Source organism: Salvelinus alpinus, chromosome 5 (assembly GCF_045679555.1).
Source record: "Salvelinus alpinus chromosome 5, SLU_Salpinus.1, whole genome shotgun sequence".
NCBI classification, from domain to species: Eukaryota; Metazoa; Chordata; class Actinopteri; order Salmoniformes; family Salmonidae; genus Salvelinus; species Salvelinus alpinus.
This window is the reverse complement of record NC_092090.1, coordinates 86,388,626-86,413,368: the sequence shown is the minus strand read 5'-3', so window position 1 is coordinate 86,413,368 and position 24,743 is coordinate 86,388,626. Positions and strand designations below refer to the sequence as shown.

At 42.7% G+C, this 24,743-nt stretch overlaps 2 protein-coding genes across 9 annotated transcripts in view; one reads left to right on the top strand and one right to left on the bottom strand.

The window, feature by feature from the left end:
• Nucleotides 1-2,064: 2,064 nt before the first annotated feature.
• LOC139577142 (disabled homolog 2-interacting protein-like) overlaps nt 2,065-24,743 on the top strand; it is a 103,308-nt gene continuing 80,629 nt past the window's right edge. Inside the window, exons 1-3 of one of the 2 annotated variants that reach the window (XM_071404003.1) lie at nt 2,065-2,092; nt 8,121-8,242; nt 8,474-8,579. In XM_071404003.1, coding sequence (XP_071260104.1) covers nt 2,080-2,092; nt 8,121-8,242; nt 8,474-8,579 — 241 coding nt within the window. In that variant the 5' untranslated portion in view covers nt 2,065-2,079. Of the gene's footprint in view, nt 2,093-8,120; nt 8,243-8,473; nt 8,580-11,413; nt 11,863-24,743 lie in introns of those variants that run through there. The other variant, XM_071404001.1, reaches the window with a different exon arrangement.
• Nucleotides 3,034-6,789, bottom strand: LOC139577140 (putative nuclease HARBI1). 7 transcript variants are annotated; one of them, XM_071403997.1, is made up of 10 exons: nt 6,016-6,789; nt 5,752-5,928; nt 5,600-5,661; nt 5,431-5,517; nt 5,060-5,343; nt 4,945-4,980; nt 4,292-4,846; nt 4,109-4,222; nt 3,901-4,012; nt 3,034-3,806 (listed from the first exon to the last, which is right to left on the bottom strand). In XM_071403997.1, the coding sequence occupies exons 7-10, from the start codon at nt 4,358-4,360 to the stop codon at nt 3,436-3,438; spliced, it is 666 nt and encodes a 221-aa protein (XP_071260098.1). In that variant the 5' UTR covers nt 4,361-4,846; nt 4,945-4,980; nt 5,060-5,343; nt 5,431-5,517; nt 5,600-5,661; nt 5,752-5,928; nt 6,016-6,789; the 3' UTR covers nt 3,034-3,435. The 7 variants fall into 6 exon arrangements, with proteins under 7 accessions (XP_071260098.1, XP_071260097.1, XP_071260096.1 ...); XM_071403998.1 differs by having other exon boundaries at nt 4,292-5,343; nt 6,016-6,086; nt 6,406-6,789; XM_071403996.1 differs by having other exon boundaries at nt 4,945-5,343.

The following is a 24,743-nucleotide window of genomic DNA, read 5'->3' as shown; positions in this document are numbered from 1 at the left end:
ATCGGTTTCCTATTTCGCAACAAAGCATCCTTCACTCACGCTGCCAAACATACCCTTGTAAAACTGACTATCCTACCAATCCTCGACTTTGGTGATGTCATTTACAAAATAGCCTCCAACACTCTACTCAGCAAACTGGATGCAGTCTATCACAGTGCCATCCGTTTTGTCACCAAAGCACCATATACTACCCACCACTGCGACCTGTATGCTCTAGTCGGCTGGCCCTTGCTACATATTCGTCGCCAGAGCACTGGCTCCAGGTCATCTCTAAGTCTTTGCTAGGTTAAGCTCTGCCTTATCTCAGCTCACTGGTCACCATAACAACACCCACCCGTAGCACGCGCTCCAGCAGGTATATTTCACTGGTCATCCCCAAAGCCAACACCTACTTTGGCCGCCTTTCCTTCCAGTTCTCTGCTGCCAATGACTGGAACAAATTGCAAAAATCGCTGAAGTTGGAGACTTATATCTCCCTCACTAACTTTAACCATCAGGTATCTGAGCAGCTTACCGATCGCTGCAGCTGTACACAGCCCATCTGTAAATTTCCCATCTGTAAATAGCCCATCCAACTACCTACCTCATCCCCATATTGTTTTTATTTAGTTTGTTTTGCTCTTTTGTACATCAGTATTTCTACTTGCACATCATCATCTGCACATCTATCATTCCAGTGTTAATTTGCTCAATTGTAATTACTTCGCTACTATGGCCTATTTATTGCCTTACCTCCTTATGCCATATGCACACACTGTATATAGATTTTATATAACTCTGTGTTGTTGTTTTTTGTCACACTGCTTTGCTTTATCTTGGCCAGGTCGCAGTTGTAAATGCCAACTTGTTCTCAACTGGCCTACCTGGTTAAATAAAGGTGAAATAAAATTAAAATTCAAAAATGTTTACTTAAGTACTTTACACCCCTGATTGTAAGTCACAATGACAATAAAATTAGAGGTCTGAAGACATACACTATGAATACTTACACTACACGGCCAAAAGTATGTGCTCATCGAACATCTCATTCCAAAATCATGGGCATTAATATGGAGTTGGTCTCCCCTTCCAATTGTGGTGAGCTTTACACCACTCCAGCCAACGCTTGGCATTGTGTGAATGGTAAACTTAGGCTTGTGTGCAGCTGCTCGGCCATGGAAACCCATTTCTTGACACTCCCATCTAAACAGTTTTTGTGCTGACCTTGCTTCCAGAGGCAGTTTGGAACTCGATAGTGAGTGTTGCAACTGAGGGTACACGATTGTTATGCGCTTCAGCACTCCGCGGTCCCATTCTGAACTTGTGTGGCCTACCACTTAGCGGCTGAGCCGTTGTTGCTCCTAGGTATTTCCACTTCACAATAACAGCACTTACAGTTGCGATCTCTATGGAGATTGCATGGCTGTGTGCTCAATTTTATACATTTGTCTTCTTCTATGGTATAATGTCGTTCGCAACAATGTGAAGTGTGGGTGTTATACACCTGTCAGCAACCGTTGTATCTGAAATAGCCGAATCCACTCATTTTGAAGGCGTGTCCATATACTTTTGACCATGTAGTGTATCTACTGCTGGGCTAAATACGCCTAGCTTCTACGTCCCATAAACGTTTCCAAAAAGTAATGTATTTAAAAGTAAATAAGAGAAACAAACCCGAAACAATTCATCACAGCCTAGGTCTATGCCAGACAGTTAATCCTTTAATTTAATTAAGGTGTTTAAGGACGTTGTAGCTGTGTCAAAACACGGCCCTATTTTCTGTCAGCAATTTTTATTTTGTCTTTGAAGTGTGAAATGCACAGCGCGAGGCCAAGAAATTGTGGAAGACATGTGGATGGTCCTGAAAAGTGAGAGTGAACATTCGCACGGATTATTCCCTTACGATGAATTTCCATTTGTATTCATCATGGTGTGATATGCGAAAAAATGCTTAAAGTAGATTACATGCCTCAATCATTAATAGCTGAGGGAGACGTCACTTTATTTTTGAATCGTTATCCCCGGGAAAAGTGCGCTCTACTTCGAAATAATATGCAGAATTTGGTGACCCATCTTTCACGATGTCAATTTCAAGGCTGGATGAGGGTTATCGGTAAGTAGCAATTAAACACAGCAAACGTGTTTAGCTAACTAGCTAGCTAATGAAACCTCAAGTACGGATGAAAGGGGGAGGAAGTCGCTTTGCCTCAAAGCAATGGGCTCCTAGCTAACTAGGTTGATATGCGTGAGAAAATGTTATTCCATGCACGTGAAGTAAACACTCTGTGTACAAAACATTACGTGCTGTTTCCATGACAGACTTACCAGGGGCCTGTTGCACAAAACTAGGATAAGGGATTAAGCCAGGATATCTTGGTGATCCTGGCTCAATTGATCCGTAATCCGGTTGCACTAAAGATGGATAGGGGGCAGGAGGATATGTTATGGTATAAATTACCATGGAGATTTATTCTGTGGAGCTAGCCTGCTCCAGACCAGGCTAAATTCCAGGATCTATTTAATCTCATCCCTAATGTCAGTCAGCAGTCACCACAAATGGAAACCAATAGTTATTTCACTGCTCACTATACATTGTTATCACATATAACTAGACCCACTGTTATTATTTAAACGTTTGTGATCATTAATTTCAATGATTTTGGATAAAAAATGATTTTTAGATGATGTTGCTATCATTAGATAATTTACAGTTTCCCATAGACTATAAGGCTATATATAAAATGATAGAATATTAGGGCCACAGAGGGGAAAAAAACACAAGTCATAATATTGTAACCAGTTGTTTTAAAGGAGGACAGTTGTTAAAATGACAGATGTGGGGCATTTCGTGAAATTGTACTTCAGTATGGTTTCATAAACAAAGACATGCTGATGTGCCAGAATATTAAGTATCACATTGTCATAAGTATCAAAACTGTAAAAACAATATGTAGCTTTTCTGCAGAAAGAACCAGCCTCATAAATTTATGACTTTATCCTTTTTCTTCAGTGTGGCCCTAGTACTCTGTCATATAAACAAATACACATTCCATATGAATATAAAAACACAATGTGTAACATTATGTTCCTTTATTGAATAAGGACAAAACAAAGCAGGTAAACCATCAGCTCCTTTCGAAACTGAAGTCACAGTGACTCTACAAGATGGAAAGCACAGAATCCAAGCATATTATACAAAATGATACATACACATTCAAAGGTCTGTATATAACACACCCTGCATGTCTGCACACTAAAATAAATGCAGGACAAATCCATACACATCAACTGAACAGACAAATGAATGGATGCAGTAGCCTCCCTGCAGCCTTGTATTACACACAGTATACCGCACAAACATCATAAGAGGCCAAATTCGTCAAAAAACGAACCCAAAAAAAACCAAATTCCTCTGCCACCGCAGGACATATTTAACCAAAATTGAAAGCACACATACTAACTAAAATAATTCAACACATATTGGTCCCTCAGCAGCCGACCACTGTCGTCATCAGGGAAGATTGCCGGATTGTCCCAGTCCATGGCTGGTGGCACTCTGGGGGCCCTCTCCTTCCTCAGGCAGGCCACATTGTGGAGGACAGCACAAGCCACAGTAATATCACATGCCCTAACAGGGCTGACCCTTAATTTGTGAAGGCAGTGAAAGCGTGCCTTCAGGAGGCCAAAGGTCATTTCAACTCTGGCCCTGGTCCTGGCATGGGCATGGTTGTAGGCCTGCTGTGCTTCCTGGGGGTCTGTGAAAGGTGTCAGGAGAAAAGGCTGGCAGCCATACCCCCTGTCTCCCAGCAACACACCAGAGAATTCACCTGTCAACACAAAATCTCATCATTACTACCTCATAAACACAGTGATATTCTTGACACAGCCATGATGGTTATAAATAGGGGTTGTGTGGCTTACCTTGTGATAGGCACTGATAGATTTCAGAGGCCCGAAAGATTCTGGAGTCATGGACTGAGCCAGGCCATTTTGCCACAACATTGCTGATCACACAGTCAGCATTGCAGACCATCTGAAATCATAAGATGAGGAATATTACACCAATCAATGCACATCACTGGCAATGCAGAGTGTTCGTCAATGGACAATATCAAAAAGTTATGTTCACCTGAACATTAATGCTGTGAAAGGATTTCCTATTCACAAAATCGGCCTCATGGGCACCTGAGGGGGCTTTTATCCTTGTGTGTGCAGTCCACTGCACCAATGACATTGGGGAAACCTGTCACACAAAGTAATGAGTATCCTACTATGTGTTAACAGTTGTCCTGTAATTTGTAGATCCTCTTACCTGCAATCCTATAGAACTCCTCTTTGATGTCACAGAGTCTTCTGTGGCCAGGGAAGGAGATGAAGACATCTGCTAATGCTTTGATAGCCAGACACACACTCCTTATTGTGCGGCAAATTGTGGCCTTGTTCAGCTGTTCTGCATCCCCCACTGAGTACAGGAAGGCTCCACTAGCAAAAAAGCGCAAGGCCACACAAACCATTTGCTCCACACTCAGTGCATGGCTCCGTGCAGTGCGGTGCTTAATCCTGGGACCCAGTAGTCTGCATAGATACCTGATGCCATCTGCAGAAAACCTGTATCTTTCATATAGATGGTCATCAGGGAAGGCCAGTGGGTCCAACCGGTCCCTGAAGACCCTTTCTCGCCTGAAGGCTCTCCTCAGCACAAGTGCTTCTTCATCCACCACATCTCGCACGAATGGGCATGCCATTGTCAGAGCAGAAAGGAACACACAATTTTGGGCCTTCATATAGGCTAGTGGCCACACCTGGTGCTGGGGGGATGGGCAAAAGAGGGCGATGCCTTATAACGATGACTTGGTTGTACTGATTGCTGGGAAAATAAAAAAAACCTTAGAAAGATGCCACCGTCCTGTGTGCTCACAATAAGAGCTCATATGTCATGGCTCACTTGACTTTACGAGAATATACCTAATTTTTATTTTGAGCTGTGTCATCTTCTTGGAGCTGGGGGAGGAAAGAAAAATAATGATTAATACATTTGTGTTACAGTTAGCATACAGTGTACATTGAAGGCATATCTCACCTCCCTCTCAAGTTTTTTTATTTCAAGGTCCAGTTTCCTAATTGTCCTCTTTTTTATTTCGGACTCCAGTGCAAGATTTTCCATCTTTTTCTTCTTGTACTGAATGTCTATGTCTGCCAGTTCTATTTGGCGCCGGAGGTGGTTGCCATACAACATTCTGATAGCTTGTGAGCTCTGTGAACACAATACAATTAGCGCAGCTGGAATTTGGCAGGATGTGGTGTCCTTTTATTAATACGCACTATGTTGCCAGGCTGGTTTTCCCACTGTATAGCATCTGGGTCCTGTAAAAGAAATTAGATTTTTTGATTTTGATGAGGACTCCTCACCATTGTAGAGTAAATAGTACTTTCACAGTCTTAACATGATACCTCATGCCTTCTGGAATCCAGAGAGATGGTCTCCTCCTCATCATCGTCTCCATCATGTGCTGTTGCTGCTGCACTGGGGCCTTCACCCTATCACATTTAATCGGATTCATATTGAAGCTAGTAGACAAGACATGCCAGGCCTACAGTATGCCTTTGATGGAGTACTCACTGGATCAGCATCGTCTGGTGCTTGTGCTGGTGGCTCTAACAGGAACACAGTGCTGCCAGACACTGCAAGGCAATAGGTAAACCAAAGTCAGACAGTCCAAATTGATTCAATATGAATGTGGTTGTATCCCATGTAGAGATGGAAGGACATACCTTGAATGAAGCGGGTGGCATCTTGGGAGGAACCTATGCTCGTCTCTTTCCCCCCAGGGATCCCCTCTAAGACGGGCCTGCCTTTATTTAGCTCCAAGGCCATGTCCTCTGCTGGGGTAAGGTCAGCCTTTGGTGACCCACCACCCGTGCCTTGTCTGTGGGTATTCTTTTTCACTGCTAAAACAGTACAGACAATGTGTGAGCAGGCACCTTCTGGGTACAATATATGCTTGTGCTTTGTTAAATATTAGTCAGGGACCATACCATTCTGCAGAATGTTCTTGTATTTGATTTTGACCTGCTGCCATGTCCGTTTTGGCCCGTTCATGTTTAATCTACACACACACACACACACACACACACACACACACACACACACACACACACACACATTTAATGGAGTCACACTGCAAAAAATTACTAGGTATTTTTGTCTTGTTTTCAGTAAAAATATCAAAAAATTTATCATAGCTTTATACAGTGTGATGGAGTTACTTTACACAATTTCACTCATATCTGCAGTGCATTTCAATTAAAAATTTAACCGTTTCATAATTACAGTACAACTGCATTTTTGGAGATGTGAATTAAATATTTGAATTGTAATTGTGATGTTTCAGCGGAGCGGTGAGTGTGTAATTGTGCACTACTTACGCATTCAGGCGGTCTGCAATACTTTGCCACGCTTTTTCTCTTTGCTTTATCACTGTGGCGGTGTTGCCTTTCTTCTTAATTATATCTTTTACCTCCTCGTATGCCTCCATGAGGATTTGTGCTTCCGACGGGGAAAAGTACGCGGCTCTAGTTGCCATGGTAAATCAGTTAATCTGTGATCTGTGGCGGGGTCTATTTGAGTGAGCCGTGAGCGCGCACCTATCCAGGATTGGTTTCACCTGGCTTAATGAATCCGTGTCTGCTCATCCTGGCTTGGTCTTTGTGCAACCAATTAAGCCTGGACGCACATGTTTTGGCTTCATTGAGCTCAGCTGAGTCATTTATCCCGGATGTCTTAATTCTACTTTTGTGCAACAGGCCCCTGGTGTATCCAGGTGAAAGCTATGATCCCTTATTGATGTCACTTGTTAAATCCACTTCAATCAGTGTGTAGATGAAGGGGTTGAGACATGTTAAAGAAGGATTTTTAAGCCTTGGGATAATTGAGACATGGATTGTGTGTGACATTGAGGGTGAATGGGCAAGACTAAAGTGCCTTTGAACGGGGTATGGTAGTATGTACCAGGCGCACCTGTTTGTGTCAAGAACTGCAACGCTGCTGGGTTTTTCACGCTCAGCAGTTTCCCGTGTGTATCAATAATGGTCCACTACCCAAAGGACATACAGCCAACTTAATACAACTGTGGGAAGTACTGGAATCAACATGTGCCAGCATCCCTGTCGAACGCTTTCGGCACCTTGTAGAGCCCATGCCCCGACGAATTGAAGCTGTTCTGAGGGTGCAACTCAATATTAGGAAGGTGTTTTTAATGTTTTGGCCAGCTCTAAATCAAAATTCCTGCTATAGTAATTCTAGCTAGCTAGCTACACATGAGTCATGACAGGTGAGAATCTAATTCATGTGTCTTTCCTTTTCTTGTTGACAAGTTATGCAACCATAATACCAATATTAAAATGCAGGATACAAGCTTGGTTGTGTAAAAAACAGTAACACAGTTGACAGGAGTGATGCAACCATTACAAAGAAAAAGTAAGCAGGACTAAGCTGTAAGCTTAACTGGACACACGGGATACTTATCCATTCTTCAGAAGAGGGAACAATCACTCAGCCTTGCTATGTCTTCAATCTGATATGGGCACACACTTACTGACAATGCTGATGTAGCCTATCATAAGGTTAACATCAAATGAGACAAAATCCTTCTTCCTCAAGCAGTATACTACTTGAACTTGTGAACATTAGAGGACGTAACACGCATGGGACATTTGACCCCTGGTAGTAACCTTAATCTCCCAGAAAGTGGGGATTACTGAAAGCACAGCGTTCGCCTGCAATGACATGATCTGTGCTGCCTGTACGAGACCACCATACTACCGTGAAGGTTATTGAATGATTCCCTTGATTTGATAAGGATTGATGCCCTCTGTGTGATGTGGGGGAAGAAGGGATCTGAAAAATGCATTGATTGTTTGCTCTTTATCAGAGCTTACATGAGTCCCATCTCCACTGTACAATCTGGGAAGCTGGCATGTTTTTTTATGTGCATGTTTGTCATCCATTCCAATAGAAGGGACTTGCATCTATGTACTTACAGGTACTGTAATTAATATTGGAATAAATACACTAAAATACACTATTAAGAGGAATCCACATTCATTGTCTGTCATAGCTTGTTAATATGCGTGTTTTGCAGATATGAAGAGCTCATCAACTAACTGGATATCCTGTGGCCAGCCTTTCACTGAGCCTGCCATATGGAAGCCCAAGTTCTGCATAGTTACCGACTGTCAGCTACTCCTATTGGACAAACAAGAGGTATTTAACTCCTACCAAATAATGAATAATATGTGGTGTGAGGATTGAAGAGATGGGAAATCATGTAGGCCTACATTTGTATTAGTTTTTTTTTAAGGAGAGTGGAATTCCACCCTTCTGGAGCCTGGAGTGAACTGTCCCATTGTTTATTACCAGTAGCAACTGTAGTGTAAGTTGTTGTCATTGCCTGCTGTCCTGGCTGTTACTCAGATCCACCCGCTGCTGCTGCAGGAGCGCCGGGCCGAGTCGTGCACGGTGTGGCTACTACGTCATACCCTCACTGTGCCCAGAGACTGCCACACCCTTGGAGACAAAACAGCCCTGGCCACAGACAACAGTAAGTACAGTCTACCCACTCCTACCCTACCAGACTGAGTACACATCACTCCAATATACTATGGGATGAAACACTTACTTGTCAATCAACACAGTAGAGTACAAGTAAAATATGTGATCTTGTTCGTTCACTCTGTCTTTGAAGACAGAGTAGTCTGTAGTAGTCAACAATCGAGAGTAGTCAACAATCGGAAGCAGAGCAAACTAGGCTACTCGTTGTAAATATTGGTTTAGACATTTGTCTAAGGATGGAGTCTGGAGTAACTGATTTTCGGCTTTGTTTGAGTCATAATGCTACAAATGAATTGAGCCTAGATGTAGGTAAGTGAAACTTTGATGAGAAAATTGCTTGTGATGGTGAAATCAAGGCATTTTTTTCAGAATGGGGATAAACTTCTTGTGGATTAGGCCTAACGGTGGAAGAGTGTGCTTAGACATTATGAAAAAATACTGAAACTAATGTTTTGCAAAATTATCAGGTTTATGTTTAGTCTTGTCCTGGAGACAGAACTGAGTGATTTCTGCTAGATGGGCCAGCTGCAAAGTCAAATTTGGCTATATTGTAAACATTTATGAAAACAAACATGTGCTTTTTTGAGCCGACAGCACCTCTTACTGAGACACGGGTGAACCTAGCCTAGCCTATTTCCTTTCCTTACCACTGGAGGTCTCAGCAGTCAATGACTCTGAACATCCTCAAACATTTTCTAGTCATTCCTTTCCCAGTACTCTGCAATAATGGCAAACTGTGACCACAGGACTCAAAATCGAAATTCCTTGGTGAGCTAATATAATCCATACATTTGCCTATTATTGCTTGTTTTTGCCCAGTAGTGTCCCTAGGTGTGCCCCTAGGTGTGCCCCAAGTAGAGTCCTTCACAGGTCAGTTTTTTGGAGCCACATCAATTCAGAGCCCCACCCGACATCAGGACAGATTTTTCTCCGCAACCCGACCCACTAGCATAGAATTGTTCAAAGAGCTGATCCGTAAACCAGTCATATAACATTAATTTATGTAATTTTTTTTATGACTCCAGAGTAGTAGGCTTTATTATGATTATTATTAGGCTATTATTACTATTCCCCTTCCCTGCATGAATTAATTTGTCTACATATCTATTCACCATTTGGATAAAAGGAAACCATGCCATGCATTTAAGAACTATATTTATTTAGTAGGTTCCTCAAACTTTTACCAGCCGCTCCGGTTTACACTTTTTATATGGCCTGCGTGTAGTCTAATGAACAAAAGCCTGAATTAATGTAATAATTAATTGATAATGAACTGAATTATCGAAACAAATAGGCCTACCTGCTTGCACTTTGTGCAAGCTGTGTATCCATCTACCTTGTCATTGTCCTTCCAAACGGGCGATTTCACTCGTGCAGCACCTGTTTCCCCTATAATGTTGTAGTCTATACCCTTATCATAACCTTTCTTTTTATTTCTCCGGTTAGGCTTATGCTAGACATTTTTACGTGAGCTAGGCTAGTCCCGTGTAGCTTAGTTGGTAGAGCAAAAATGTAAAATGTCAACAAAAAATGTATCCAGGGAAAGTAAGCTTGGCAATATGTCATATACTCATGTGGGGAGAGGGAACATAAGCTCTGCGCGTGGACAAATTATAATGTTTTAGCATCACACAAATAAGGGATACTGTAGTTCCCTGCTCCAAACACTCTCAATGCGAGCGCGGCTGATGTCTTAAGTCTGCCTCGCTGCTCACAGAATGGAATTCGCAAAACACAATTGCAACACATGAAGCTTCTGGGTTTTTAAAAAGTGTATTATCTTGATTTAAAATGTTTCCGACCTGCAATGTAATGGTTCTGAACCATGAGCCAACCCACGGATTGAAATAATGTTTTCATTCCACCAGGAACCATGGGTATCCGATCCGATGCAGGACTCCAGCCCCTAGCTGCTGTGCCCCCTAGCTGCTGTGCCCCCGTAGCTGATGTGCCCCATAGCTGCTGTGCCCCTTAGCTGCTGTGCTCCTTAGCTGCTGTGCTCCCGTAGCTGATGTGCCCCATAGCTGCTGTGCCCCTTAGCTGCTGTGCTCCTTAGCTGCTGTGCCCCTAGCTGCTGTGCCCCTTAGCTGCTGTACCCCTTAGCTGCTGTGCCCCTTAGCTGCTGTGCCCCTTAGCTGCTGTGCCCCTAGCTGCTGTGCCCCTTAGCTGATGTGCCCCATAGCTGCTGTGCCCCTTAGCTGCTGTGCCCCTTAGCTGCTGTGCCCCTTAGCTGCTGTGCCCCTTAGCTGCTGTGCCCCTTAGCTGCTGTGCCCCTTAGCTGCTGTGGCCCTTAGCTGCTGTGGCCCTTAGCTGCTGTGCCCCTAGCTGCTGTGCCCCTTAGCTGCTGTGCCCCTTAGCTGCTGTGCCCCTTAGCTGCTGTGCCCCTTAGCTGCTGTGCCCCTTAGCTGCTGTGCCCCTTAGCTGCTGTGCCCCTTAGCTGCTGTGCCCCTAGCTGCTGTGCCCCTAGCTGCTGTGCCCCTAGCTGCTGTGCCCTTAGCTGCTGTGCCCCTTAGCTGCTGTGCCCCTTAGCTGCTGTGCCCCTAGCTGCTGTGCCCCTTAGCTGCTGTGCCCCTTAGCTGCTGTGCCCCTTAGCTGCTGTGCCCCTTAGCTGCTGTGCCCCTTAGCTGCTGTGCCCCTTAGCTGCTGTGCCCCTTAGCTGCTGTGCCCCTTAGCTGCTGTGCCCCTTAGCTGCTGTGCCCCTAGCTGCTGTGCCCCTAGCTGCTGTGCCCCTTAGCTGCTGTGCCCCTTAGCTGCTGTGCCCCTAGCTGCTGTTGCCCCTAGCTGCTGTGCCCCTTAGCTGCTGTGCCCCTATCTGCTGTTGCCCCTGCATCGCAACCTGGTTGTGTAGAGGAGAAGGTGGCCGGCCATTGGTCAGGATCTCAGAGAACTGAAGTGAGAGGGATTCTGAGCTATGTTTTGTTTAGTGACCATGTGATGAAAAGGGAGAGAAGAAGAAAAAACATGCTGTGTCTTTAAGAGCTGAGTAGCGAGAGCTGGCAGCCAGGCCCTGAGTTGAGCTCAACCCAATCATAGTCCTGGAACGGCTGCCAGATGTAGCGTAGCAGCAGCCAGAACACAGCAGAGCTGCCCCTGCAAAACTAGGCAGCGCTACTCACTGGGGCAGGCGGGAGACAAGGATACCTTTCTGTGCCTCACTCGATTCTACATCCTCACGCACACACACGCACAGGGCTGGCAGAAAGGAGTATGCCTCATTCGGTGCTGTGAAGTTATGGAGTTGGACAACGCGGCCAAACCGGAGACCTACAATGGTAAGGAGAACGTTTTAATAAAGCAGACAAACTGTTGAAGCCTGCTTCTGTCCCCGTGGCAAAGGGAGCTTTAAGGTTAGAAAGATTGGTAGTTGTTCACTTTGTGCTTCTCTCTCACTCAGTTCCAGATTTGAGTTCTGGTGAAGTGGGGTTGTTTGCTGTGGAGACAGATTGCTTGTGGAATTCCTATGAATCAGATGTTTTGTTCGAGTAGATAGAGCAGAAGCCTGGGGGTTCTAATACTGTATTCAAAATACTGTTTACTAGGAAGAACTTTTAGTCCATTTGAAAGCCACTAGGAAGAATGTTTTAGTTCATAGAGATTGTTAGTTGCGTTAGTTGAAAAAGTGATTGGACTGTTTACTGTTTTTGCTTAGAATGTGATGTCTGGGGTATTTTTCTGTCTCAGAATAAATTCGAACAATCTGTGCAGCAACTGGATTTCCACTCTGTAATCTGTGGGCTGAATGACTCATAAAAATCCTGTGTTGGGTCTTCTGAGGAATAACAACTGCGCAGCACATCGGCTCAAGTGTGAGGACGTGTCGGAATCACTAAGATGTTTGAGAAAACAACAGAGGTTGTTTCACTTAAAAGCTTGTACATTATTTTAACATTTCAGGAGAACAACTTTTCAGTGTACTGTTGATGAGAGATTCTCCTTTGTTTCAAATGGCAATCCACTTGGAATACTTTGAATATTTCCACAGCCACACTTGGCTGACTTGGATTTATTCAGTTTTATTAGCCGGGCTCTGTGCCATTTTCAAATTTGTCATGAGAATACCACACTAACTTTAATTTCCTTGGAAATATAGTCTGTTCTCTTATTAAATCCTACAACTAAGTGTACTTCAATGAGCTGAACCAATATCTAGTATCTACACAGTCGAGCATGGATTAGAGTAGTCACCCATCCTGGTGTTGGTGCTCAGACAGTCTTCCTCTAGGCTCTTGTCTGGGTTGTGCTGGCCCTATACTCCCCCTGATGCATCAGTCAGTAACCTAGACACTTCTTTGTTCATAACTGCCAGTATCTTCATGTCAGTGCTCTGATATGATCAACACATTTACTTATACTATTCTTTAGTTCGTAAGAGTTTGAATGAAGACATCAGCCTATTTTTCTATTTAACATGACCTATGGTTAATTTGAATACATATTTTTGAATTTCTAGCTTTATGAGCATTCAATGTTTTGGTGTGATGAATAATTAAAGGATATTGAAGGATATTAGCATTTGTAGGATTCACTGTCAGTACTAAAGATACTGGTCTGGAAGAGACCTTTTTTACCTCTACTCTAACAGCTGAAAAACACAATCAGAAATTCCTCCTCAAATATTCATGAATAATGAGCTGAAATATCAACAGTTAATTTTACATAGTGTTTACTCATCATTCTCTTAAGTATCCAGAACCATTCGTTTTTCTGACAGTAAGGGATGACATGCCACAGACAACCTGCAGTAGGCCTAAATCTAACACAAGGTGTTAGCATAATCTTGATGACATAATTATTAAATTGGACATAATCTGCTTTAGCATGAAAATAGTCAACATTTTCTTACTGTGTTGCAATGATGGATTGGCAATAGCCTATAGTGGACATGTTATTGCAGTTTGAGGGATGATCTTAACTCTACTGTTGGGGAGAAAGACCCAACATCCCACAGTGGCATTATACTTGGGTCCCATCCTTTTGTTCATCAATTTAGATGTCTCCCTAGTTACAAAAATGGTCCTATTCACTGCCAACATTTAGATACAGTATGTCTTTAAAACCAAATAATCTAACCACTGTTGCCTGATTTTGAAATGTCAATGAAACAATTACAACACATTTTACAGTTTATAAGGCGGCTTACTAAAAATCTCCCATGTTTTTTTATTTTTATTTTACCAAGTAGGCTAAACAGTTTTGTTTTTATCCCCTCTAGCATGGGAGAACTTGTCTGCTTGGGATGAGTCCCCCCTCCAGATTGAAAAATGCCTCCAGTGTACATAAATGGAATTAGGAGCTAGAAGCAGAACTGCCATGTCTGTCGGTGCCATCTTGGCAATTAAGTGTCTGCCTTATTTCCGTGACCAAAGAACTCTAATATAGGTTAGAGAATAATATCTCGAAAGTCTATTTGCATTGGATTATTTACAGTGCCCCTTAAAAAAGTGGTACGGCTTGCTCATGCCTTTTGAGTTAAAGCTGAGGATTGTGGATGACATTTTAATGGGTCCATTTTGGCCCTTTTGAAAGGCAAAGTGCTTGCCTCTGAATTTATTGGGAGGATTGACAGAACAATGGTGCACTTCTTTTTGACTCAACTTTTTGCGGAGTTGAACTGCGTAGGTGCATTAAATCTAGCTTTAAACTGAGAAATGTTGAAGATTCATTTGTAACTTTTTTAGTCTATGCAATGGTAGTTTTTGTTTCTAAATCCACTTTATCCTGTACAGTGGTGAAAGTATGTTGGCTAGCTGACACCAGCTCTTCCCATGTCATTTAGGTGGAAACATGAGGCTGTCACTCATCAAATTGTCTTTGAATCTAGTAACAAGGCTCAGTTGTCAATGCTCCTGCTATGTGCTTCAGTGGTTTTACTGATCGGCATGATGACAGTTGCCTTTTGCACTTTAATTCACCTTGAGAGCAAGGTACTGATTTGAGAGATTTTACATTTCTATGAAATGTTTGCGATTTAATGATACGGGTCCCTTTATTCAGCTCAGTTGTATTAGAGCGGAGTAACTGATTTAGTTGTCAGATATATAAAAATAAAGATAAAATGTTGACTAAATTAGGCTACATGGTTTGACTAAATGGTGTGAAGTATTTGACACACTAGTTCTCTTTTTCTATTCTTTAAACTCCACCTGTTGAGCCACTGTGGTTAAATGTTGAGCTGCCAAGGAGAAGACAATAAGCAAATGTCCCTTCACTGTAGATCTCGTGCTCCATCTTTGACATATACACATAAACATGTTAAAGTGTGTCGGCTTGTGACGTTTGAAGTCCGAATTCCTTCGGAGAGGAAGGAAATGCCCTGGCTGTCATACGCCAGGGCAATTTGCTGACCTCACATGCTGCACATAAGTGTCTTTGTCTGTGAAAAACCAGCTGTATTAATCCCCTGCCCAGTCTTCACTGTTGTTTCTATAGTCCTCTCCACTCAGGAAGTTCTGTCTTGCACAGCTATTCAGGCCAATGGGCTGGAGTGCACCACACAATGATAGACTCATAGCGATGAGTTGAGAACATACAGTGGAACAGCATATAGCATAGAGAGAGAGAAAGTATTTTGCATAAATTCAGAACCGTATTACCCCTCTTTGTAGGCCAAGGACACCGTTGTTCAAGAAACAGCGGCCGGCTATGGCAGAGATAAATCACAGATGAAAAAAACAACAACCTCATAACAAGGCCATACTTTCAAAGCCATATTATTTTTCCCATACGTGAGTGATAATATGATACATTTCACTATGCCTCTTTTGAAGCACATTTCACAAGGCTTGTGAAGCCTGCCTTCTCAGTTCTGACTCCAGCTACCTACTGTAGCCTCACTCCCTATATACCGTGCCCTCTGATTGGCTACTCTAAGCCAACAATGTAGCTCTCTGCAGTGCTTGTTCCCCTGAATGCCACAGAGAGAAAGAGGGAGAGAGAGTATTGTTGTAACCCAGTACCCAAAAAGCTTCTGAACAAAAGAATGCCTCATTTCTATTGTTTTCTTTACTCTTGGAAGAGACACCTCGGAGAGGCAGTCTTGACTTTGTGACGGCCTCTCTTTGAGTTGAGAGAAGGGGGAAACGGCCGGGCCATTGTGGATGTCTCTAACTTACTGTTTAGCTTTCAGAGGAAAGGATCAAAGTCACTCTTTCTTTGGAGTGAGAAAAAGTATGTCTGAAGTTTTCCCTCATCCTTACACCTTTCCCAGCTGTGATCTTTTGCTGAGAGAGAGATAGAAAAAAAGACTGTATCTCTCCAGGGAGTCCCTTCATTGCTTTGTGCTCTTTGTGGAAGACGGACGCACATTGCAGTGCAATCCACAGGTACTGTACATTCCAATCACAAAACTCCAGAGAGTCAACAATGCTTTTGAATGTACCCCTCCACATTGACTCGGTACTGGTACTCCTTGTATATAGCCTCATTATTGTTTTTGTGTTACTATTTTATTTTTCATTTAGCAAATATTTGTCTTTTTAACTCTGCATTGTTGGGAATGGGCTTGTAAGTAAGCATTTCACTGTAGTCTACACCCTGTTGTATTTTGCGCATGTGACCAATACCATTTTGAGTTGATTTGTATGTTTTCAATCTAGATGTAAAAATATAGTTTGCTGCCATGGTAACGCCAGTATAGAAATGCCAGCCGGTAGCTCTTCAATCATGGCAAGTTGTGACTTCACCACCCATAAGTCACCAAAGTGAAGTTCTTTTTGGCAGAATGTGTTGTACTGTATAGGTCTAAGTCAGCAAGCAGTCAGTGTGAATTTGAATTGTATAATTCTCCATCAGGAGTCACATTCCAATACACTAAAACAGACACAGAAATGTGGCAGGGCTGTAATAGCCCGTAAACTTGAGTGAAACCATGCAGCATGAGGATGGTTTTTGTGTTGTGTTTTTGCTGTTTGCATCGTGCTGTGTTGTGAAGAATGTTTGGCTTAAAAGTATTTCAGACCTGGTTGGATGCTGTACACCTTGTCTAGTGATTGCATTTTGTGTCTCTAGACTTCTCTCGTCAATGTACAATGGCTCAGAGTCACACTGCCTGCAGAAACAACAGTTCCTTACCAGTTTACCACCAACTGGATTGAGAAGGTCCTTCTAGAGAGAACGTACACAACACTGCTTATTATCCTTCCATCAGAACATTATTTCTGTACACTTTTCCCACCCCGTTCTCCAGAGGGAAACCCATCTTTCCATTCATTTGCCACGTTCACTCACTCCTAGATTCCTCTATGTGCTCAAACAATGTCGCTTGGATGATAAATTATGACAATCTCAATCTTTACTAGGGTTGTAAAATTCCGGAAAACATTCCCAGTTCTCTGGATCTTTCTGAAACGTTGCAATCCTAATCTTTACATATAGACACACAGTCAGCATGCTATTGATAGGATTGCTAATCCTGATGAAAGTAGAGCTGGGACAATAAACAGAAAATGATCGATACTGACCGAACCAATCATTTATCGAGGACATTCTACTGATATGGATAATAACGATAAGTAGCCTTTACTAAAGGAATGTGAAGTTTGAAATGTTGTAGCCTAAGTCTTAGGGGTGGGCGATATGGGCAAAATGTCATATTTAAATGTGCTTTATGAGTAGTGCATGACCCTAGGGTGGCAACACATACATTCTAAGGGATTTCAATGGGTCTTTCTCCATTCTGATTGTTTTATACTGTTCAATTCAACTTCAACCTAAAATAATTTCCTGCATTTCCATCCATTTCTGCTTTTGTGCACTCTTTTGAGATAATTTCCACACTGCCACGTAGGGCTGCATGATATGGGCAAACAATCTAAGCCTTATTTTTAACCAAATTTTGCAATTTGACTTGTGATTTTAGAGTAAAATACTTGGATGAACTTTTGGAATCTTGGAAATAGAATAATCATTCTAATATAGTTATAATAAAATAGTGGGCACTTTTAATGCAGTGTTTGACATGACAACGAATTAAAATGCCAGGGAGGAGTTATTGTGACAAGGGTAGGAAGCATAATCTTTGGCTACAGTAACCGTAAAAGCCTTGGTTTCATGCATGTTAACATTAGAAGCCTCTTCCCAAAGTTTGTTTTATTCACTGCTTTAGCAAACTCTGCTAACCCAGATGTCCTAGCTGTGTCTTAATCCTGGTTTAGGAAGGCCACCAAAAACCTTGACATTTCCACCCCTAACTATAACATTTTCCGACAAGATAGAACTGCCAAAGGGGGCGGAGTTGCACTCTACTGCAGAGATAGCCTACAGAGTTCCGTCTTACTATCCAGGTCTGTGCCCAAACAATTTGAGCTTCTACTTTTAAAAATCCACCTTTCCAGAAACAAGTCTCTTACTGTTGCTGCTTGCTATAGACCACCTTCTGCCCCCAGCTGTGCCCTGGACACCATATGTGAATTGATTGCCCCCCATCTATCTTCAGCGCTCGTGCTGTTAGGTGACCTAAACTGGTACATGCTTAACACCCCGGCCATCCTACAATCTAAGCTTGATGCCCTCAGTCTCACACAAATTATCAATGAACCTACCAGGTACAACCCCAAATCCGTATACACAGGCACCCTCATAGATATCATCCTAACCAACCTGCCCTCCAAATACACCTCTGCTGTCTTCAACCAGGATCTCAGCAATCACTGCCTCATTGCTTGCGTCCGTAATGGGTCTGCGGTCAAACGACCACCACTCATCACTGTCAAACGCTCCCTAAAACACTTCAGCGAGCAGGCCTTTCTTATCGACCTGGCCCAGGTATCCTGGAAGGATATTGACCTCATTCCGTCAGTAGAAGATGCCTTGTTATTCATTTAATAGTGATTATCTCACAATCATAAATAAGCTTGCCCCATTCAAAAAAATTTGAACCAGAAGCAGATATAGCCCGTGGTTCACTCCAGACCTGACTGCCCTTGACCAGCACAAAAACATCCTGTGGCGTACCGCATTAGCATTGAATAGCCCCCGCGATATGCAACTTTTCAGGGAAGTTAGGAACCAATATACACAGGCAGTTAGGAAAGCAAAGGCTAGCTTTTTCAAACAGAAATTTGCATCCTGCAGCACAACCTCCAAAAAGTTCTGGGACATTAAAGTCCATGGAGAATAAGAGCACCTCCTCCCAGCTGCCCACTCCACTAAGGCTAGGAAACACTGTCACCACCGATAAATCCACAATAATTGAGAATTTCAATAAGCATTTTTCTACGGCTACCCAACTCTCCTTCCAGACTCACATTAAGCATCTCCAATCCAAAATTAAATCTAGACTCGGCTTCCTATTTCGTAACAAAGCATCCTTCACTCATGCTGCCAAACATACCCTCGTAAAACTGACTATCCTGCCGATCCTTGACTTCAGCGATGTCATTTACAAAATAGCCTCCAACACTCTACTCAGACTGCATCCAATTTGCTATCACAGTGCCATCCGTTTTGTCACCAAAGCCCCATATACTACCCACCACTGCGACCTGTATGCTCTCGTTGGTTGGCCCTCGCTTCATATTCGTCGCCAAACCCACTGGCTCCAGGTCATCTATAATTCTTTGCTAGGTAAAGCCCCGTCTTATCTCAGCTCACTGGTCACCATAGCAGCACCCACCCGTAGCACGGGCTCCAGCACGGAATATTTCACTGGTCACCCCCATAGCCAATTCCTCCTTTGGCCGCCTTTCCTTCCAGTTCTCTGCTGCCAATGACTGGAACGAACTGCAAAAATCACTGAAGCTGGAGACTCATATCTCCCTCACTAACTTTAAGCACCAGCTGTCCGAGCAGCTCACAGATCCCTGCACCTGTACATAGCCCATCTGTAAATAGCCCATCTAACTACCTCATCCCCATACTGTTATTTTTATTTTTTGCTCCTTTGCACCCCAGTATCTCTACTTGCACATTCATCTTCTGCACATCTATCACTCCAGTGTTTAAATTGTAATTATTTCGCCACTATGGCCTATTTATTGCCTCACCTCCCTTATCATACCTCATTTGCACACACTGTACATAGAAAACAAGTATATTGTGTTATTGACTGTATTTACAATCGTCAAAAGTTTGGACACACCTACACATTCAAGGGTTTTTCTTTATTTTTACTGTTTTTCTACATTTGTCGAATAATAGTGAAGACATCAAAACTATGAAACACATATGGAATCATTTAGTAACCAAGAAAATATATTTTATATTTGAGATTCTTCAAAGTAGCCACCCTTTTCCTTGATGACAGCTTTGCACACTCGTGGCATTCTCTCAGTCAGCTTCATATATATAAAGTACCAGTTAAACTTTTGACTGGTACTGTATATCTTTTTTTAAGTAACTGGTGCACATTCATGTTATTTATTTATCCTTAGATTGATCGTTATTGTGATAATTGAGTCCATTTATGGTGATATGGATGTTTTCCCTATATCGCCCAGCTCTAGATGAAAGCCAATGCAGAGCACAAGACCTGGAATTAGCACTGAAGTTTTGGCAAAGTTTTTGTTGGCCAGAGCTGGGTGGAGTAATATGCTGATTTAGGGTGTTTAGAACAATCCTTTATCTGGTATCACTAGTTATCTTTGAGTATAAAGATATCCATCACTGTAGTGGTGAGGACCAGTCTCAAGTAGAACCTTCTCCACAACCAAAACTGGGATTTGAAAGCCAACAGTGAAGGTTTTGAGGGTAGGCCAATGCTATGTTTGGCGTTCTAAGAGTTAATTTTTACTGCATGTATTGTGTGTATGTATATACACTCATCGGACAGTTAGGTACACCACCCCGGTCACAAAAATTGATCGCTCCTACAGACAGAGAGTCACATGGCCATGGCTTTTTATATAACGCCGGCAGACAGTCAGTGAGGCATTGAGTTACTGTTTGATTGAACGTTAGAATGGGCAAAACAAGTGACCTAAGCGACTTTGAGCTTGGTATAATCGTCGGTGCCAAGTGAGCCGGATCCAGTATCTCAGAAACGGATGCCCCCCTGGGCTTTTCACGCACCAGTATCTAGGGTTTCCCGAGAATGGTGTGTCAAACAAAAAACATCCGGTCAGCGGCAGGCCTGTGGGTGAAAACAGCTCTTTGACGAGAGCGGTCGAAAGGACAATGGCAAGAATTGTGTAAGCTAACAGGCGGGCAACCAACCAACAAATAATGGCGGTACAACAGTTGTGTGCAGAACGGCATCTTGGAACGCACAACTCGTTGATCCTTGTCACGGATGGGTTATTGCATCAGACGACCACACCGGGTTCCACACCTATCAGCTAAAAACAAGAAGAAGCGGCTCCAGTGGGCAAGCGATCACCAACACCAGACAATTGAGGAGTGGAAAAACATTGCCTGGAACATGACAGTGAGTTCGGTTTAGTACGCACTGCCTGCAGTCCCCAGACCTCAACCCAATAGAGCATCTTTAGGATGAGATGGAACAGGCTGTTCACAGCATGAATGTACCGCTGTTCTGGAGGCAAAGGGTGGTCCGACCCACTACTAGATGGGTGTACCTAATAAACTGGCCGGTGTATATATTTTTGTATGACTTAGCCCAATATCTCACATTGGTCATATGGACGACTACAAAAAGATGGGAACAGCATGCAGACTCAAGTAGGTCACCCAGACCTCTGTTTCCTGCTCATGAGACATTTTCCGCAGCCTGGCGTGAAACACCTCTGCCTGTATTTCTGGCCTGGCCTTGGCTTTAAACAACGACAGGTTTTGGAACACTGCTGATTTGAGAGAGCTCCAGAGATTACTCTTGTTTTTGGAAGAGCAGAGCTGTGGAGAATTGGAGAATTCACAGCCCCCAGGCTTTTCACAGAGAAGCCTCTCACGGCAGCGGGTGGGCGCAGGTGGGAGGGAGCAGCACTAGGTACTGTATGAAGGAGCAGACCAGACTGAGGGGTGGGTGACTGAGCGTATGTGACATGCCTAAGAGAGCTAGGATTCCAAAAGGGTTAGATCCTATCACAGCTGCATTACCACCCTCTCCAGAGGCATGAATTGCATTTATGAAGGGGGGAAAACAACTAACTGAAACCTACCCCTGTCAAGGTTTCATGTGTCCTCTAAACTGCTTGCAGCATGGCAGAGATTTTTCAGGGGCTGGAGGTTGTTGGAACATTCTTTCAGCGATGCATATTTGTGAGATTACAAAGCTGCAGAATGTGGGTTGCACTAGTCTAAGAAATTAAATGAAATTAAGGCAAAGAGAAACCCTAGACTGTGATCACTGGAGCCTCGCTTTGCAGTCCCGGGTTTGAACGATGACAGCAATTGTCTCTCAATGATCTATGCAATGCTGTAGGCATGCAAAAAATAAACATGTATTTTTGCAGCACTTATGTATAGACAGTAGACCTAGATGCATAATTGCACATATACACTACATGACCAAAAGTATGTGGGCACCTGCTCGTCAAACTCATTCCAAAATCATGGGCATTAATATGGAGTTGGTCCCCCCTTTTGCTGCTATAATAGCCTCCACTCTTCTGGGAGGCATTCCACTAGATTTTGGAACATTGCTGTGGGGACTTGCTTCCATTCAGCCACGAGCATTAGTGAGGTTGGGCACTGATGTTGGGCGATTAGGCCTGGCTCACAGTCGGCGTTCCAAATAGATTTTTATTTATGTATTATATTAAGTTAAAATAATTGTTCATTCAGTATTGTTGTAATTGTCATTTATTACAAATATATATAAATAAATAAAAAGTGGCTGATTTTAATCGTTATCTGCTTTTTTTGGTCCTCCAATAATCGGTATCGGCGTTGAAAAATCATAATCGGTCGACCTCTACTAGCAGGGCAGAAATGTGACGACCTATGACGGTGCCATGTTGAAAGTCACTGAGCTCTTCAGTAAGGCCATTCGACTGCCAATCTTTGTCTATGGGAATTCCATGACTGTGTGCTCGATTTTATACACCTGTCAGCAAAGGATGTGGCTGAAATAGCAGAATCCACTAATTTGAGTGGGTGTCCACATACTTTTGTGTATATAGGCCTATATGAAGGCATTACTTTTTATAGAGTTTTTAGTCAAAGTTGTGTCTGGGGTGGAATTGGGTCAGCCCAAACTTCTCCAGATGTTTTTTTTAAAGATCTGTTCGCTCAGACTGTTGTGGGAAGTGGATTTGAACGCTGACAAAACAGCACACCAGTGTGTTTTCTGGACCCTGTTCTTTTGCACACACAAACACATTGACTGGATGTGTTTTAAATCACTTGGGGAAAGTAAACCAAGTTATCTTGATTGAAATTGTGTTTTTACTATGAGTTGTTTTGGCAACTGACATTGTTAAGGGGGAGGGATTGAGGGGGAAATACTCTTAGGCACTCAAACATTTTGTTCAGATTAAAAAAGAAATGTTTTTATTAAACGTTGATTGATGTAAAGAAAATGCACAGACATGATTGTTATTGTTTCTCCTCTGTTTTGATGAAGTCTGCAGCCTAATTAGAATGAGCAACAACAAAACCATCAACATACTCGGCACAATGCAATTCTACTTTGAGACAGTTGGACTAATTCAGAGAAAATTGTCTCGAGGTTATTCAGTGTTTCCAATCCGGAAAACCACTGTCTGTCTCAATGTTGCTATAAGAGAGAGTTAAATCTATTTTACGACTGTATTGATTGGAGGCTGCATGAACATAGCTTGTCCCGTGGATTGGAAACATGGGTTGTGTTCATCATCAGATTATGCTGGAAACAGGAAATTAAAGTGTTTTTTCTTGGGCAAGTTCTGACCTGCTCTTAGTGATTGTCACAGGGCCTAAGAGGATGTTCAAGATACATGCTCTCCTCTCTCATGACGTGAAGATAATAACAGTGATCTCTGCCCTTGCATGACTCAGTAGATGTCCTGTGCAGAGGTGTTCATAAAATCTGCATGATATAATTAATACAAGTGAAGCACTGTACAGAACACCTTTTAGAATACCGCTGGCGGGGCTTTGTATGTTGGCCTCCTGTTGTGTGAAAGCCCTGAATCGGGATCAGTCGGCCACGTCACTCGTCTGGTAATCACAATACCGTGACCCACTGAGATTATTGACTTCATCTCTAAATCTAGCATATTAGCTAGGTTTCCATCCAATTGGCGACAGATTTTCATGAATATTCTAAAATCTGCATAAAACAATATGCGCATTTTCCCACCAGTTTCCATCAAATTGACTTGTTGCAGATAACAGGCTGTGCGTGTGCGATATGATGGTTATTGTGTGTGCAATATGATGATTATTATATCAATATTTGCGCATAAATGCGTTTCCACCGCCATTTCTTGGATAATTAATTTTACTGACACAAAAAGATCCCACCTTGTCTAGCGTATTTAGTTTTGTCGACATCTGGAAAGTTGACTGACATTTGCCATTCCCATCAGGCCTGTCGTGACTTTCATTTTTTATATCCGACATGTTTTTTACTCACATAAGAAGGTTGGATGGAAACCTGCTTAGAGACATCCAAAATCCTGTGGATACATTTTCAATGCTTACACATACTGAGGTGATATACAGGATACCAGCCGCACAAATTGTGTCCATCCCTTTACTATGTTTAGCTTAATCCCCATTGCACACTGTGCCCTGAGGGAGTCTTCATAATCCCAATAATCTCTGCCCTTGCATGACTCAGTAGACATCCTGTGCAGAGGTGTTCATAAAACCTTTAGAATACCGCTGGCAAGGCTTTGTATGTTGGCTTCCTGTTGTGTGAAAGCCCTGAATCGGGATCAGTCGGCCACGTCACTCGTCTGGTAATCACAATACCGTGACCCACTGAGATTATTGACTTCATCTCTAAATCTAGCATATTAGCTAGGTTTCCATCTAATTGGCGACAGGTTTTCATGTGAATATTCAAAAATCTGCTTAAAAACAATTGTGCATTTTCCCACCAGTTTCCATTAAATGGACTTGTTACGGATAAAAGGCTGTGCGTGCTGACGTCGTGAACATCAAAATAACTTTTGCGGTTAAATTCCCATCTACTGAATTTAGTTTTTTTTAAAGTTACGTTAAATGGGTTTCCATCGAATTTTCAACTCTACTGATGGTTTTGTCAGGAAGAAATGTGCATTTATATAGTGAATGTGCTCACTCTGGTTTTGAAACGTGCCCTCTAGCCAAC

What these genes read in the sequence shown, in the direction of transcription:
- LOC139577140 (XM_071403994.1), bottom strand. Translation starts at nt 4,360, where the DNA reads ATGTCTTCATCTCCTTCCCTGGCCACAGAAGACTCTGTGACATCAAAG. An exon ending in GGAGTTCTATAGGATTGCAG is followed by an intron (nt 4,223 to 4,291) that starts GTAAGAGGATCT and finishes TTTGTGTGACAG; the next exon opens with GTTTCCCCAATGTCATTGGT. An exon ending in CTATCAGTGCCTATCACAAG is followed by an intron (nt 3,807 to 3,900) that starts GTAAGCCACACA and finishes TTGTGTTGACAG; the next exon opens with GTGAATTCTCTGGTGTGTTG.